Here is a 17,096-nt window from a genome sequence, read left to right on the forward strand (position 1 = left end):
GATTTAATTTAAAGTCCAAACTATTTTTTAATACTAGCATGAATATAACGACTAACGATCAGTAGAATGCCATGAGGAATTAAAGTGGATAATCGTAAGAAGATTCCCTGCGGCCAAGGAAGGCAAGGATGGCGGTTGTTATAGGTACATCACCCTCTGTCATATCAATGACAAGGTGTTGGGATTCTGCATTGGAAGCAAAGCCCAGGATAGCTCGAGCAACCGTTTCTCTTGAGATGGACTGCTTAATGGATACATTACCGAGAGCAATCATTCCAGAGCTTGGATCGTCTGTGAGGATGGAAGGACGCAAAATTGTCCAGTCAATATCTTCGGTGCGTCTTATCAATTCTTGATCGGCAAGGAACTTGTAGTGGTAGTAAGTCGGGAGAGCCTTGTGGAGGTCTTCACTCATTTTCCTGTCGGCGGTTGTATAGTGAATGGGAGGAGGTTGATTCATATCACGATTGTCAATTGCAGACACCATTATAATGCGACGGAGACCCGCTAATTTCATCGCATCATAAACTTTGACAGCGCCTTCATAATCTACAGCTTTCGTCCTTTCAGGGCCTCCCTTCCCACCTGCACCAGCAGAAAATACAACTGTGTCGGTTTGGGTTTCCTTGAGCAGCCCAGCAATTTCGTTCGCCGATGCTTCTTCCAAAGAAAGAATTTTAGGTCGGCCATCCCTTTCTTCAACATCTTCTTTGTGGGAAGCATTACGGATCACATTGTAAACCACATGTTTGGATTCTCTGGCAAGTTTTGTAAAATGTAGGGCCACCTTTCCGTGACCTCCAAACACTGTAAATACTGTCATATCAAAGGATTATATTTCACTTTCTCTATACTAAAGGATATGGAATCAAAAAGGATAAAGAATCAATGTGGTTGAATCTTAAGTGTAATTGTATTCACCAAGGAATATATAAGACGGACGGGCGAGAGAACAATCTAAGAGTTTTGCTTACTCATCTACGTAAGTAAGCTGACCTTGACGCATTCCTTTGTCTTCTTACCGTTCCAGGGCTACGCAATATCATATAACAAAAGCGATAATGAACCCTTTTTCAGAAGGAGTTCATAGGTATTCTATGCGATTCAAACTGTTTATGTGTATATTAATTGCAATAGAAAACTTGATGAAACTCAATGGGAGCAAGAAATGATCAGAAACAGAGAAAGCGCTGAGCGCATGCTACTAGAACTGGATCGAAACCCTACGAAGGTTGTACGTATAAATTACCCGAAATGCTTCCCATTACAAGCTATAGAACGTTTGTAATGGACCTTATCTTACCTTTTCTTTGTATATTGTTTTTCTTGAGCCGACGTAATATATCTATTTTTTTTCGTATCGGTACATTTTAAGCTTAATATAAACGACTCGCTTCTTTTAAGTGATATCACTTTTATGTTGTAGATCTACGGATTTGCAATAGATCTACTTGATCTTCTCATAGGAAAGATGCTGTTTCAACAGCACACCATATGTTGAAAGAAATAGCTAATAGCATGGTTATTGCCCATCATATTTCGAATCGTTGATGGAAGTTAGATTTTATCAAGAGGTTTGTTCAGAATGGTTTTAAATGCGGAGTTCGAGTCTTATCTGTCGGTTTCACTTGGAATATATAGCTTGCTCACTTCTTCCCAAAAACAATGAAGAAAAGGGACTTTAAAAAAAAATGGGACTCGAAAGTGAGAATATTTATGAAACTGGAGAAAAAAATCAACGTTCCTCGTCGTTTGATGGTAGTGAAACAAATTCTTCTTCACCATCAGAAATATCTCAGTCGAGAAAAGAAAAAGGCAATGTCAGCGTCGTAAAGGGGTTTTCTACTTTTGAAGAACAAGAACGTGCAATTGATTCTCATGTTGCAGGCATCGATGAAGCTTTGGCTGTTATACAGGATGATGAGGAATTTGAATACAGTGAAGCTGAAGATGCAAGGGTAAGATGGAAGATTGACTTCTTCGTACTCCCAGTCATGTGTATTACATATGGCGTTCAATATCTCGACAAGACGGCTGTCTCGTATGCAGCAGTATATGGAATGAAAGAAGCGGCCCATCTGAGTGGAGGCGCTTATAGCTGGCTCTCTACTATATTTTATCTTGGTTATATGATCGCTCAATATCCAGCTGGCTATCTTTTGCAAAGATACCCTATTCATTACTTTTTGTTTACTGCTTCGTTTCTGTGGTCCGCGTGCGTTTTGTTGATGGCGGCTTGCACGAACCGACAAGGATTGCTTGCGTTGCGTTTTCTTTCGGGACTCTTTGAAGGTTGCGTGAATCCGGCATTTGTGGCCCTGACCTCCATGTGGTATAAGCGGGAGGAACAACCAATGCGAACTGTAGCCTGGTATGCATTTAATGGTGTCTCCACAATGGTGGGTGCGCTTTTGGGATACGGAACTGGTCACATTAAGGGGAGCTTACCGAATTGGAAATATCCATTTCTAGTCATAGGAGCAATTTCAAACATATGGTCTTTTGTCTATATAATTTTTCCAAAGAACCCAGTACATGCAAAATTTTTGAATACTAGAGAAAAGCGAGTCGCGATAGAACGAGTACGGAAAAATCGCACAGGAATGGAAACAAAAAAATTCAAGCTTTCACAAGCTTTGGAAGCATTTAAGGACCCTCAAGTAATTTTGTTAGTTCTTTACAATGGAATGTGTCAAGTCACAAACGCGATGTCTGTCTTTAGTGGTTTAATCATTCAGGGAATGGGATATTCTGGAATCAATGCTGTACTATTGACACTGCCTTCTGGTGCAGTCACCGTTGGTAGCATGATATTTGCAGGAGTATTTGCTCATGTGTTTAAAAAAGGAAGAATCTTTCTATGTATGTTCGTTAGCAGTTTCACTATAGTAGGAGCCCTTATGATTTGGAAGATACCTGATTCGAATCCATGGGCCCGGGTGGTGGGTGTTTGGCTTTTCTCTCCTATCGCCTCAGGAAATGCATTGGCTCTTTCGCTGTTGAGTTCCAATATAGCTGGATATTCAAAGAAAGTAACAGCGAATGCAACTATGTTTTTATTTTACTCCGTTGGCAACATTGTCTCACCACAGCTATTCAAGCCGAATCAAGTTCCTGAATATATCGAAGGACTTCAAGCATCACTTGTAGCAACCTGTTTATTTGAAGGTGTTTTAGTTCTTCTTGCGGTTTACTATATGTATGAAAACTACCGCAGGGATAAATTACTGGAAGGTCATCCAGAACTAAATTTTACCGAAAAAAACGAAGAGTTCCTCGACAAAACAGATCGAGAACAGATCAAGTTTCGGTATATTTGGTAATCACTAGTCTTTCTTTTTCTTGTTTTCTTTGGATGAATGTTGTTTTAAATATGAGCTCAAATATAAGGACTTAATGGCTAAATGAAGAAATGTAATCTTCTACTAGAAGCAAAAACAATCATAAATAATGACTGATTCTTTACATCCTATGCGACGCAGCAACTGATTCACCGGGTATGGTTTCAGACTACCAATGCGTAAAATATTTGTGCTATATTTTCTCACAGACGTAGACTTATATGTTTGTGAATATGTTTTCAATGAAATTATCAGTTGAAACAAAATATATATTCAAATGATCTACAGTTAGTCGATATTTTGTTTGCATTTTCAAGCCGACTGGTCCATCCCTTTACCACATAAGCATCCAATAAATCAAATAGGATGAGATCCTTTATCAATTTACCTAACATCGGACAATAAATGAAATTTTTGTACTGTACGTCAACGAATTCAATATTCCTCCTCCGTCGCAACATTCATCTGCTGCCATCCTACGTTTCGCTGAAGACTTTGGCATAGCACTAAAGAAAAGAATATTAGAAAAAGAGGTTCCTGAAGCCATTTATTTGCCGCAACGTCCAGCAATCCAAAATGTATATGAGCAATAAAGACAAACCGAGTCAGCCAGCAATAGTGAAGTACCTCCTCGTTGATTTCAGGTAGGTGTAGAGCGTTAAGAACTAACTTAAGAGAGGAGTGTAGGCCGTGTTAAGCTGAAACTTAATTGTATCGACATGAAATCAACCAAAACCGAATATATCCAGTGAAGCACGACGTGATTTGGAGCTTCTGTCATTCCTTTTGTAAATGGGAATGATCCAGGTAAAAACTACCACCTACCACTTCTGAAGAAAATATCGAATATTTGACTAGAGAACAATGTGTGAAATGTCTCATTGAATAGGGAGTGCAATGACCCATGCAAAAGAATGGAATTTGTTTTTTTTTACATTAGCGATTAAATTATTTTTGATTTTTTCTCTTGCAGGTAATATATAATTTCAACGTTCCAGAAATTGATTGATTTGTTTGTTTACCATGATACAATATTATCAGAGAACAGTTACGATTATATTATTAGCAATTGAGTAATACCGGCACAGACCATACTTTCATTGCGTTAGGAGTCGTTAAACTCGTAACGCGGTTGACAGCATCCTTATTCCACCCTCTTCGACCAGCTTGACCGTACGCACGTAAACAACTTGATCGGTGCACTCTACCTGATCAACAAACAAGAAAGCCAATCTTCTTATAATGAGTCTAATAAAAGTCGCTGCAAATCAATAATAATATTTTTTCCTTCAATTAGTCTTCAATTCTTTTTTCGCTGCTTTGACCCTTTTGAAAAATGAACCAAGATTTATTTGATAATCCATTTGGAATTGCTCCACCCTCTGATGATTCTTATACAGCGCTCTCAAAGTTTACAAATGAATTCGCAGAGGCGATTCCCCAAGATCGATTTGATTCATTCAGAAGTAAACTGGCGAGCCTTCATAAAGCAGTTACTTCTAAACTAGAAGGAGGAGAGACATTTTCACAAGATAATATGTCTGAAATTCGAAAAATGTTTCAATTGTCTGATGAAAAGTCAAATGAAAGGATTAATAGTCTCAGAGAAGACATGATCCAAGAGTCAGATACAAAGTTTGGCATCCTAGAAGGGCAGCTTGTGGTGTTAGAAAACAGTTTTCGAGTCAATACGGGTAATATTACCTGAAGTATTCGCCAAAATGAATTTAAGCTTAATAAGACAACAACTTTAGCACAGAGATCTGAAAACATTATACACAGAGTTATGGCTAATGATACGAAGCCAATTCCGTTTGTCAATGGGCAAGAACGTCCTGCTAGGCTGCCTCAATTTAAAGCTATTTCTGACATTGATAGTTTGAATCCAGCCATTTGAGAACATACCTAGAGGGATACGGTGGTAACTATGATGAGACTGAGCCGCGAGTGTTTCTTAAAAGAAAGCTTTCTGATTACGTTGGTTTTATTACACCCCAAGAATCCCGTTACGAGTTTTCAGATAACAATGAACCCCTTTAGGATATACAAGATCGAATTAGTGCACCGAATCGACGGGAAAGTCTCAGGTCGCACCACGGTTAAGTCTACCTCAGACTTTTGAAATTCTGCATATTATAAGTTATTACTGCAAGCAATGTATAATATTTAACATCTTTCCGATATTCAAACTATACATAAATAGCGCCTGGCTATCGCAAGGCCAGTAGTCGTTAGAACGGTGCAGTTGAACGTCTGAAGGCCTCGTCCTTACTATGTATGATTGAAGACAACATCGGTACTCAGGGTTCTGTAGGCTTCTTTCCTCTATTTTTTTTTCAGATTTATTTATATTTTATTTTTTCAACCATACCCACTGGGCAAGTTTTAAGATGAGAAGCAATTCCTACGTAGCAATTTTTTACATACCAAATACCAATCAAGATCCCTTTAAAGTTATTGTGTTTTTTGAAAACAAGTAAACAACTGTGATTAGGAAAAGAGCCTAAAAAATGGAAACTATAATGCAGTCGTTGCTTTTAAAAAGTACGATAAAGGACTGAGCAGATGCAAAGTGCAATTTTTTTTTTAAAAAAAAAACCGATAGTCGCCTAAGAAATTGAGAAAGAGATTACAAAAGGACTAACATCATTTAATTGATAGTCAACGCTTTGAATTTCTTGTAAAGAATCAACCACACAGCGAAAACGTTTTGACGGTACTGTCGTCAAATCTACAATGACGAGTTATGCATCATTCCAGCTAAAAACCGCTCACTAAAAGTCAAAATCATGGCGGCTTTTAACAAAGCCGATGAATCTAGCGACATAAATAATTGTAAGAACACATATAAATACTTTAGGCAAAAAACGAACAGAAAAAATTTCAATACCATGCAAACAAACAAAAAAGAGTTTTAAGAATAAACACAGATTTTTTCTTTTGCCAATAGCCTATATTGAAAGGAGGATCAAGAGGTAAACGACACAAAGTACAATATCAAAAAGCCAAAAAAAAATCAAATACTTCCCGTCCCGAATTCCATGAGTTTTCAACTTCCCTAGATTGATTGACTCGGTTTCTGTTCTCTTACATATTGTTCAGAACATTTAGAATGGTTCCTCACGTCCTTGATCACCACAATTATTGGGCTGATTTGGGACTCTGTTGACATTGTAATTAATGGGATAGAATTGTCGCCCATCAAGTCGTCGTTTCTTTCCAACGGCATTTGGAAACCAAGAATGGAAATGATTATGAAAATAACACAACGATAAACTTTATCAATACTATATATTAACCATTAGTAAGAGACTTATACAAAGATCGATCAATAAACTTACGTGAAACAATAAACAGACAAATTCAGAAGTTCATGACGATAAAAGCAGCAGCTATACCGAATTGAACCCAAAATCCTGCTTATTCTGCCAACAATCTTTTTTAAAAAGAAACAAGGAGAGTTTGAAAATGCAGTCCAGCACAAGAGAAAAATATGGTAAATAAGCGGGCTAGTTTCATTGTCCACTCTTCAGCTGTTTACTCAGCGGTCTGCGGGATCCTAGCAATCTTTGCTGGACAGAATCAACCATAATGTCGACTTGAAGGATTCTTTGGAACCGTTATAACGGAAGCCTTTACAAACCTTGCTCGATATCTCTTTTCAAAATATGGAGTTACAATACCTTTCACCAAAGCGTTCAGATGAGATTGGGTAATTTCATTATACCTTGGTAATCCGCTGTCAGAACTCGTAGGAGAAGCCCGGAAAGGAAAATCAGCTAATTTGGCAGCATCCAATTCGTCCAATATGAGTTGAAAGAATGATAATTTTAAATATCTTTGAAACGGTCTAAACAAATTGTGAAAACTATCCAGGTAGGTGGATAGTAAAAGAACCAAAACGCACAAAGGTTCCCAAAAAAAGGTGCCTGAATCATTTCGCATTATAAATCAAATAAAATACAACTTACAAGCTCCAAAAAAGGAGAATGAAACAGCAATGACAATGACTAGAGTTTTGTTCAAGTAAATCTATCATCCACCCATTAGGCTGCCTTTCGCTATACCATTCAACGCTTACGCTTCCCTGTGCTTAAGCTCATCCAAGTAGGTAAAATGCCATATGTTGGAGGGTCCTTCAAAAAGCAGTACTGGGTTACTTAAGGCTTCATAAATAGCAACGATCCATTGTCATTTCAGCATCATTCAAAGTAGTTGCATTTTGGAGCTCACTGTTGCATTCATACAGCTATTCAGAAAACAAATCATTGTAGGGTCTCCAACGGAATATAAGCACTCAGCAACATGTATGACCCAATTTATCTTGGCTTGTCAAGTCAAATGAGGATCATAAATAACACAGAAAAAAGCAGACAATATTTATTAGACATGAAGAAATAAACTACAAAGAAAAAAGCCCATCCTTGGAAAAAAACGCTTCAAGTGATATATGTTAATTACCAAATGTCAACTCTTGATGAACTGCAACGCGGTACCTTAAATAATAGGATAGGCTTGAAATTTGTTTTCGCTATTTATTCTTTGATCTGTTTGCCTATACCAACTTTAAATACCAAAGGCTCCACCTTTTACCAGCAAATATTTGATCTGATAAGATCTTTGAAGAAGATGTCGTCTTTCTTGAAATCGCTATTTTCAAAGCAAGAAGCTACCAAAGAAGAGCCTGCACGAGCGGGTGGAGAAAAGCAAACGAAAAGGAAAAGCAAGAAAAAACAAAAAAATGAACCAGGATGCACCCAAGAAAAATGGGACGCATTAGTAAGGAGCGGAGAAAATTTGTCTGTAAGTAAAACAGTTTTATATGGATTGCATTAAGGAATGAGAAATTAACCAAGGATAAAGGGAGTAGATCAGCCTTTTGAAGTCACGATGAAGGAATTGGAAAAGCACAATACGAAAGACGACTGTTGGATTGCCGTTCGAGGAAAAGTCTATAACGTTACCGCTTATGCTCCCTATCACCCAGACGGTGCAAAAAAAATTTTTAAACACTCTGGCATTGATGCCACGAAACAATATAGTAAGTCAAACTTGTGTGGTCGATTGTAACGTACTTACACTTTCTATAGTGAAGGCTCATGCTGATGTGAATGAAGAGGAAATGCTAAGAACCTGCTTCGTTGGCCCATTAGTCAATTCATCGACTTAATAGCATCCTAAAGATTACCTGAAGGTAATATCATGTTGATGCGATATGTATATTTTTGGGAAGTAATTCTGAAAATGAACATATCAGATCAATTGTCAATTGAGTATTCGGGAAGAGTTGTACAGTTGTGAATATACCCATAAAATCTTCAAAAGACAATAAGATGTGCAAAATTCTCTAATATTTGTAACATTATTCATACAGTTTATTTTTTTTATATTACTCTCAAAAGAAGGTTCGCTTACTTTTTTTTTTGAATCGAAAGCAAATTCAAAATGTTCTTGTCACTGTGTTTACTTGGCTTTATACTCCTATAAACCGTAGGTAAATATATTATCTGTTAAACTGATTCAATCTTAGTTCCAAGTAAGACAAGTAGTTCCAAAAACACGAAACGAGTTCTGTTGCTCTATGACACCTTTTTACATACTTACGATCTATTTAAAATTGCTCCTTTAAATTGAAACTTCTGTCTATTCATCAGTGACCGATAGAAGATATCCTAAATACAAAAATAAAGTGAGTCTGGATTGTAAATGATGATAATAAAACAAAAATTTAAAACAAGGTACTCAGCAAAGAAGACAACCTCACTAATCGTACTTGTGATACTTCGTATTGACTTATAAGCTCTGCCATATATACTATTGCAATGCATAATAACCATTGATAAAATTGCATGAATTGTTAATCTGGGTTCCATAGGCAAAATAAAAGGGTGTTTCTTCTATCAGGTTATAAATTCATACTAACTCTCAATTGCAAGTCAATAAATTTGTTCGTGTCAAAATACAAGTTAGTCAACTTAACCAATTAAATCATGTAGTCTGAAATAAGTTATTTAGTGTTGAAATAATCAATAACAATATATTGTACCATGGTGGACACGAAGACTCCAAAATTCAAAAGATTACTGAAAAAATCATTTGACATAAAGAATAAACAAACAAAACTAAATATCAGAGTGAGACATCAAAAAATCTTTAACAAAAGTAACCTTAACGTTGGAATAATTATCATAATCAGTAGATATATTTCCCAAGCTCCACTGAAGGTATATTGTTAACAGAATAGACCAATATATGACCAAAGGTTACTTGGTCCAAATCTTTTGGTTCAGCCAAAACTTCATCTTTCGTATCACTAACCCATTTTCTATTATGCACTACTTTTCGGATCCTTCCTCACAAAAAGTGATTAAAGCTGTAGCAGCCTCATAAGTAGTCATATTCCAACAATCATCTCCACTCCATAAACCTCAACTTTTTCATCGCTCCAACACCTCTTTTTTGGGTATAAATCATCACAACCAGGGAAAGAAAAGAAAACCTCCGTCAAAGCTTCAGCCATTGCATAAACCACATTCATTAATAAATAGCGTGAAACTTGAGCATAAAAAGAGATCGAAGCGTCATGAGATTCATGGTCGCCAAAAGAAGTCTTCTTGACACCTACGCTTCCCCTTGCTCGCACGAAAATCAATTGACCTTCAGGTAGAAGCCAATATGAGCGGAAATAACCAAATCAACTCCTTCTATGCCCTTTTCCAAAATATCATGTCATATAATCACTTATTTTTGTGATTCTTAACTTTATTAATATATATCTTCAGGTAGTTCTTCTAAATTCCTGCAAATTCCTAATACACTTTTTTATTCCCTTTAAAGGCATGCTTAACCAGTAACTGGCTTATATTCCCTGTAATTTCAATAACAGCAATATCCATTTTGTATTTATGAACAATTGTTAATGACGAGCTTTACGCTTCACGGTCAAAAAAATCAATTTGCAGACTTGCAAATATTAGTCGCTGCGAGAGCTTTCCTTCTGTACGCTATTTCAAAACTTCCCAAAAGCACTCTCCTTCTCTTTGCAGCATAACCTTTGCTTGAAAGAAGTTAGATTATTATTGAAAAATGTATTGATTTTATATAGAGAGTTCTGAATCTTCATCCTTCTTTTGCAAGCTGTTCGTTGGGTTCAGCATGGTAAATCATCGACAAACGTCAAGTAAATTAAAGCCGTGAATAACCAGTTGCTTGTTAATCTGCGGTCATTTACTATGAGCGATATTCTTTTCTTCACCACTTTCGAAAGAACGAATCTGTACAAATTTTGCAAGGAACTCAGGATGAAAGAGTAAATAAGCATTAGGGATGGTAAATAATCACCAACTTAATTTCAACGAGATGAATCCTCCACCTCTGCCAAGACTTCACTTTAATTTTGGCCAACCTCTTTTACTTGAAGAATAGTATGCTCGAATTATCAAATCCTCAATTATTCAATTAAAGTGCAACCCCAAAGTTTTCAAAGTTAGGATTGGATCTTCAATTTCAGACCTTGGATCCTGATTATCCTTATGCTTTCGACGAAGTCGAAATAATTAGCTTTCAATTCCAGCTTCAATGTGAACAGATAAATGCAGACGAATGGCACCCAAAGTATAACTCTGTTTAAAGCTTCCAAAGATTGGGTGGAGGAATTGCTCTCACTTACTTTCCGGCTGAAGAATGGGAATTAGCGCTTGGACATAGCAAGGCGTTGGAGCAATTTTTTTCTCGAGTTGAGTGGGATAAGCCTATTCTTTACCGATATATCCAACCTGATGAGAGGGATACCTGGACTGGCCCATTCCCTTATGACGGTGGTTCTGTCCGAAGCTTCACCTTCCCATCTAACTTTACTCATCCAAGCTATTATATTGAATTCGAAGAAAAGTCCCACGGACCTTTTTGCTTTGCGTCAAGACCGCTCTCGAAATATGGATCACCGACTGCAGCATTTGCCCAGTTTGATGGAAACTTTGATCCAAACTGGAGTTGGCAAGGCGAGTTGGACGGAGCTATTTCGAAAGATGCTTCTTATTACAGCCCCTTAATATTTACTTTTGGATTTCTGTTGCTTGCTATTTACTGGATAAATGCCATGGTTTCTCGACGGTCGAAAATTCTTCCCGTACATTATGGACTGTTACTACTCATTATCAGCTCTATGTTTGGACCTTCATTTTTCTTTTGGTGGACAAAGTCCTGTAATTACAACTATTTAGGATACTTAACTCCTTAGTATGTTCAGCCTATTAAGAATTTGCTTGATAGATGTATTGAACACTTGATACTATATCTTGTAGCTTTCGGCTTTGGAGTATGGTGCCCATCTCACGAAAACTCCATAATGAAAATGGTAGGCTATTATCTACTCTCTTTACTCTCTGGAATCGTCTCGCGATCTCATTTTCGAAAAAGCCTTGGAATTTGGTTGATGAGGTTTTAAATGACTATAATTATACATTGACTGCTATATATATTTTATATCAAAAACTTATATCTATATATCGCACGGAGTTAAACCAATCCACATCGAAAATATGGCAATCTTTGTTTTATTGTTTTGGTTTAATTACAGTGCGTCCTATTTTGTTCAGGTATCTTTTTAACAATACGTATTGGCCTTTTAACAATCCTCCACGCAGGGAGGACTTTGTAATTTTGATGATCCGTTACGGAACAGAAGTTTTGATTCCCTGTTATATATGGCGCCCATCACAGAATGAACGGATAAGTTACAATGAGGAAGAACTTACAGAATCAAAGGAAAAATAAAAGATCCAAAGTCTAAATTGCGATTATTTCCCGTTAACTAAAGGACGAATCAGAATTTGAATTTTTCTCGCCGTAGATGCCGTAACTTCCTGGTGCTTTTCATAAGTTTCCGCTTTCAACTTAAAACGTACCTTGATGGCGTCTAGTTTGTAAGCGATAAAAGCTTCATTGTCAATAAATGTATGATGACATGAAAACGCCCACGTTTACAGAACTTTTTCTGAGGAAATTACTTTATGCTCGTAGACTCTACCACTTATTCATGAGTATCCTTATACCTGGGTCATATAAAACTGAGCATATATGACAATTCAGTGATGCTATGACAATGTTTAAAATATCGAAAGATCAAAAGAAAAACACATAATGTGAAATAAATTGTGACGGTTGGGAGTATAATTGAGGTTAAAAGCATTATAACAAAGCCAGTCGTTCCGCTAGGTTTTTAGCTTTACCTTTGTTTCCGAATCCCTTCACCTGCGTGAAACTCAAAAACTACGATATATGTGATGTAGCAGGTACTAAATGTCTTCAAGAAATTTTCATAGTACAAACCCTTTATGCCTATCCATTTATGACTTGTTCATATCCAATGGTATTTCAAAACGGAGTAAGATCCCCTAAAATTCAAGCGTGATTGCAAATTAATAGTATCCTTAACAACTCCATCAAAGCCATAAAATATCTATCATTCCCTCGTAATTAAATCAAAGAAGCAGGGCGTCTTGCCTTCTCCGTTTCGTGGTCATACTGTAACTCCTCATCAAAGTTTGGGAATGTATTATACCCATAGTTGTATGGAGCATAAAATAGGGAACGGACGTAAGGGGAAAGTTCAAGACCCTTCATAAGTCTATCGACTAAATCCGGATTTGACGTGTAATATCTCGAAAATGCGACCATAGTGCGGTTGTCACCATCCACATCAGCTTTTAAAGACTTAAATTCTGGTTTATCGTAGGTGTAATTGCCGCCTTGCAAAACATTTCCTTTCCACAACTGCTTTATGAAGTCGTTGGAACCAGCAATGTCAGCTAAGTTTACATCTACATTATTATTTACCCTAGGTTCAACCACCGAAAGGTAAGCAAGCTGTTTACCATTGTTTGCACGCTTTTGAAGTTCATTCACCAAATAACTAAAAGTGGTTATAGGATGCACGGTATCTTTTTCTGCTTTCATTCCTTGAAATTTGGCCCAAGGGGACAATCTGATTGCAACTCTTTCAGAGCCAATTGTCTCACTTAAAAGATCGATAATTTCCAGTATTATTCTTGCACGGTTCTCAATAGAACCGCCATAGTTATCTGTTCTTTGATTTGCTGCGGGCTGTAAGAATTGATCAAGTAGGTATCCATGAGCACTATGAAGTTCCACGCAATCAAACCCGCCATTTATAGCGTTGACGGCTGCGTTCTTGTAATCTTCATAAATGATACTTTTAATTTCTTCTTCGGTTAATGCTCTGACAGGATTGCCTACGGCTTCTGCTGTCTTTTTGGAATCTTCGCTATCATAGAGAGCAGAGGAGGAAACCAAATCCAAACCATGTTTTTTTAAAAGTTCTGGGGACCCGACTCTTCCTGCGAACCAGAGTTGACAGACCATGAAGCTTCCTTTTGCATGTACCGCATCTGTAATTTTTTTCCATGCTTGAACCTGATTGTCATTCCAAATGCCAGGGATATTGGGGTATAAACCAGCACGAAGAGAGATCAAGGTGGCTTCTGAAATGATTAAAGAGCCAGGAGTCTGTGCTCGATCAGAATAGTGCCGCAGCATCAAGTCGCTTGGAGTATGGTCATCTGTAGCACGGAGTCTTGTTGTAGGAGCAAAAGCGATTCTATGATTCAGCTTCATGTTACCAACGTGAATGGGTTGGAACAAGTTTGTCTGATTCAACCCGATGGCCATCTTTCAGGGAACTGATCAAATTGGTAGGGGTGTGTAGGTAGTTACGAAAGCGAGAAACATTGGTTGGTTTGCTGAAACTGTACGGAACGGTTCACCAAAAAAGAGGAAAAGCTAACTATAAAAATAAATAAATAGAAATAGAAAGTTTCACTAGTGGTAAACAAGATTATTGATATGTCGTTGCAGTAACCTTGAGCCTTGTGTTCATCTCTAGTGGTTTCCTACATGTTAGTTGAATGAGCTTTTTAATGCAGCGTGTTAAATCAAGCATGCTGTGGTACTGGCTATATATCGGGATGGAACAAACTGTGCTTTGAAGGATCAAGCCTACATATGCAAAGAAAGCAACTTACGGGCAAACGGATACTTGTCAAAATTTTGTTTATACTAAATTGGAGGAAATATCTCAAGGCAGGTTTCCAACTTGGAAAAGGGAAATTATCCAATCGCCCATTAATTAGCTCTATTACAACAACGTTCACGAGAATTTCCATTATCCCACAAGCTTCGACGATGATTCCTTTTCGAGTTTAATGGCAGAATTTGGTTCTTCCACTGACACAAACATCTTCTCCATATACATTGCCAATGACGACATCATGATTGATGCAACTGAACTGGTCGTTTGGGCAAGTTTGTATACAGGTGTCAACTCGTGGAGCCAAGTCACCCAATACTACGGGAGCATCCATACTCCAGGAAACGCAGCAACCAGCATAACAGACAGCACGAGGACCATGGGGAATAGTTCCTGGGTTACCCCATAAATAATTTTTCAGTAGAACGCATGACCCTTTCACTGCTGTATGCTTATCGTCGCAGGTGTATGTACCATCGTAACGCTTTTCCAAGTTGTTGGAGGAGGATGTATCCGATTCTTGGGAGATCAATTTTTGGAAAAAGTCTTGTAATTTTTGATTCGAGCTAGATTTACTGAGTTTGGTAAAGATCGTCGCATCGTTATTGCAAAAACTGAGCAAATCTTTAGCGAAACTGGATTTATCATTCAGTTGCATATACTCGTTGTAACCACCGACTGATGCATAATGAGCTAGATATACAAGATCACCAACTAAGTCTTTATCATTTGCTTGAGAAGCCAATTTCAAAAGAGAGTCCACTTTTCCATAGTTGTCTCCAGACAGATAGTTTATGGTAAAGTTGAACTGACTCAAGTCTTCCTGGTACAAGCTTTCGTAAATCCCCGTATGGCTTACAATACCTTCGTTTCCAGAAACGTCGTCCGCAAGACTATTCACAAGCGCATTCACAGCACCTTCATAGTCGATATGGTTGAGTTGAACTGCATAAGCAAAAGGAAGCACCAAACTTACAAGCGCAAACAGAAACAGCATAATTACTCGGACTATCTATTTCTTGGTAAATGAGTGTATAAACAGATGCCAAGTCATTTCCAACATATTTATACCAAAAATAGGTCCCTTAGTTATCACCTACCGAAATTTTTTTCATCTCTTCTATCCTCCATGACTTCACAATCGTATGACTTCATTTTGCTATTTTCCTTGGGATCACTTTTCAAGTAAGATGGGCGCATAGGCTGCCCCACTTGCAATGCATGCCGCGCTCGGGTGTACGGTCTTGTCCTTTACAGGCTTTCGTTACCATCAGTCTGGATGATTTTCTCCGATAGCAATATTGTAGAAACGAGGTTGTTATATTTTATTTGTTACTTTATTTGGTTCGAAAAAATAGCAGTCGTTTTGTATGCGGTTCTATGGAAGGAGAAAAGAAAAAATTGAGTAGTTTTTCTAGGAGACGTTTGATGAGAAAAGAGAAAAAAGAAATGGTCGAAAGGTGTTGTCGTAGTAGACCGGGGGGAGTTTGGGTGTTGAAATGTTATGATAAGTGGATAGAATACAATAGAACGAGGATGGGAATGAAAATGAATTGTTTTGAGTTTCTTTTTTTTATTCTAAAAAAGCGGCATAGCAGACGTTGCAATGGTACTCCTTGGTTTTTTTTGCTTGAGAGCATTTCATATGGATTACTCATCTTGATTCTGACCTCGTATTGGAATACGCCATTCAAGATGTTTTGATCGGTAAATGTATCATCAAAGAGCACAACGAAATCAATGATATGCTATGCAGCTATCATTTGTTTGCTGTTGTAATGGAAAATGTCAGCTCTCGACAGAAGCGATAGCATGGAAACCGCCAAAAAATAAAAAAGCGACAAACGACAAACGAAACGACCGAATGTTGGGTAACGACGATCGGTCCTGTCAAGCGAACTTTCTTTTGTCTTTTCTAGCAAGTCGACAAACCATCCTTTAAAGATGGTGAAACATGTCGCTTTGGAGTTTGACGTTTCAAATTAAGCCGCTTTTTTATACCACCATTCTGCATGTATTCCCTGTCAGCCGTTTTATGAAGCAACGTTTTCTATGTCTCCCCCCATGACCGACGACAGACATTGAATTTTTATTCTTAAAGTTTTCTCTTGCTTATTTAGTCTACTGTTGCGGTTGAAAATGCTTCATTATGCTAAGTGATTATTTTCTTTATTTTTTTAAATGGTCATATTGATTGGGAGTTGGTTTTCTTGCAATATCATCTTGCATTCTTTTGCATCCATGTAGCATCGTAACTTATTCATGGATAATCAAGCACAAATTCTACAATTATTGTTTATTGAAAAGTTGATTAGTTCCTTGTTCCTTGAAAGAATTGCGCATATTCTTTCTTTGGACTGCATCCATTCGTAGCAACTAAATATTCATTAACATAAAAAAAAAGCTCAATTGATAAAAAAAGAATAAACAAAGTATGAAATATAATTCAGCATAACTCGCATCTTTTTTATCGTCTCTCACCACCATACTGACAAACCTGCATATCCGTACTACATTTTCTCACTAATTCTGTAATATAAGAGTACAGTAATTAGACAATAATTGCCGCTATGCTGTACGGTTATACTAATCAGCGCCTTCAGAATTGTCATGCAGACACTGTTGGTATCTTCGACACTGAAAATATAATGTGCTCCCTTTACAAACCACAAAAGTCGCTTCTCTCGAGACAAATACGGAATCCTTAG

General features: G+C 37.4%; 10 protein-coding genes across 10 annotated transcripts; 6 read left to right on the forward strand and 4 right to left on the reverse strand.

Moving 5' to 3' along the window:
- Positions 1-79: 79 nt before the first annotated feature.
- SOMG_04053 (SOCG_01127-like, conserved protein) lies at positions 80-823 on the reverse strand (the record flags this gene model as incomplete). The annotated part of the gene is made up of 1 exon (XM_056182840.1): positions 80-823. One exon carries the CDS (start codon positions 821-823, stop codon positions 80-82), a length of 744 nt encoding a protein of 247 aa, XP_056038371.1.
- Positions 824-1,691: 868 nt separating this feature from the next.
- Positions 1,692-3,323, forward strand: SOMG_04054 (transmembrane transporter; the record flags this gene model as incomplete). The annotated part of the gene is made up of 1 exon (XM_056182841.1): positions 1,692-3,323. The coding sequence occupies one exon, from the start codon at positions 1,692-1,694 to the stop codon at positions 3,321-3,323; it is 1,632 nt and encodes a 543-aa protein (XP_056037701.1).
- Positions 3,324-4,677: 1,354 nt separating this feature from the next.
- On the forward strand, positions 4,678-5,238 carry SOMG_04055 (uncharacterized protein; the record flags this gene model as incomplete). The annotated part of the gene is made up of 2 exons (XM_056182842.1): positions 4,678-5,035; positions 5,096-5,238. The coding sequence occupies 2 exons, from the start codon at positions 4,678-4,680 to the stop codon at positions 5,236-5,238; spliced, it is 501 nt and encodes a 166-aa protein (XP_056038185.1).
- Positions 5,239-5,268: 30 nt separating this feature from the next.
- SOMG_04056 (uncharacterized protein) lies at positions 5,269-5,463 on the forward strand (the record flags this gene model as incomplete). The annotated part of the gene is made up of 1 exon (XM_056182843.1): positions 5,269-5,463. The coding sequence occupies one exon, from the start codon at positions 5,269-5,271 to the stop codon at positions 5,461-5,463; it is 195 nt and encodes a 64-aa protein (XP_056038162.1).
- A 1,460-nt stretch (positions 5,464-6,923) lies between these two features.
- Positions 6,924-7,286, reverse strand: SOMG_04057 (uncharacterized protein; the record flags this gene model as incomplete). Its single annotated transcript, XM_056182844.1, has 1 exon — positions 6,924-7,286. The coding sequence occupies one exon, from the start codon at positions 7,284-7,286 to the stop codon at positions 6,924-6,926; it is 363 nt and encodes a 120-aa protein (XP_056038167.1).
- A 684-nt stretch (positions 7,287-7,970) lies between these two features.
- SOMG_04058 (NADPH-hemoprotein reductase) lies at positions 7,971-8,511 on the forward strand (the record flags this gene model as incomplete). The annotated part of the gene is made up of 3 exons (XM_056182845.1): positions 7,971-8,144; positions 8,205-8,382; positions 8,432-8,511. The coding sequence occupies 3 exons, from the start codon at positions 7,971-7,973 to the stop codon at positions 8,509-8,511; spliced, it is 432 nt and encodes a 143-aa protein (XP_056037682.1).
- A 2,608-nt stretch (positions 8,512-11,119) lies between these two features.
- Positions 11,120-11,392, forward strand: SOMG_04059 (uncharacterized protein; the record flags this gene model as incomplete). The annotated part of the gene is made up of 1 exon (XM_056182846.1): positions 11,120-11,392. One exon carries the CDS (start codon positions 11,120-11,122, stop codon positions 11,390-11,392), a length of 273 nt encoding a protein of 90 aa, XP_056038823.1.
- A 268-nt stretch (positions 11,393-11,660) lies between these two features.
- On the forward strand, positions 11,661-12,116 carry SOMG_04060 (uncharacterized protein; the record flags this gene model as incomplete). Its single annotated transcript, XM_056182847.1, has 1 exon — positions 11,661-12,116. The coding sequence occupies one exon, from the start codon at positions 11,661-11,663 to the stop codon at positions 12,114-12,116; it is 456 nt and encodes a 151-aa protein (XP_056037828.1).
- Positions 12,117-12,818: 702 nt separating this feature from the next.
- SOMG_04061 (NADPH dehydrogenase) lies at positions 12,819-14,030 on the reverse strand (the record flags this gene model as incomplete). Its single annotated transcript, XM_056182848.1, has 1 exon — positions 12,819-14,030. One exon carries the CDS (start codon positions 14,028-14,030, stop codon positions 12,819-12,821), a length of 1,212 nt encoding a protein of 403 aa, XP_056038061.1.
- A 530-nt stretch (positions 14,031-14,560) lies between these two features.
- gpp3 (Schizosaccharomyces japonicus specific family with GPPY motif and periodic tyrosine) lies at positions 14,561-15,385 on the reverse strand (the record flags this gene model as incomplete). The annotated part of the gene is made up of 1 exon (XM_056182849.1): positions 14,561-15,385. One exon carries the CDS (start codon positions 15,383-15,385, stop codon positions 14,561-14,563), a length of 825 nt encoding a protein of 274 aa, XP_056038059.1.
- Between the last annotated feature and the right edge of the window lie 1,711 nt (positions 15,386-17,096).

The sequence above is a fragment of the Schizosaccharomyces osmophilus genome, chromosome 2 (assembly GCF_027921745.1).
Source record: "Schizosaccharomyces osmophilus chromosome 2, complete sequence".
NCBI classification, from domain to species: domain Eukaryota; kingdom Fungi; phylum Ascomycota; class Schizosaccharomycetes; order Schizosaccharomycetales; family Schizosaccharomycetaceae; genus Schizosaccharomyces; species Schizosaccharomyces osmophilus.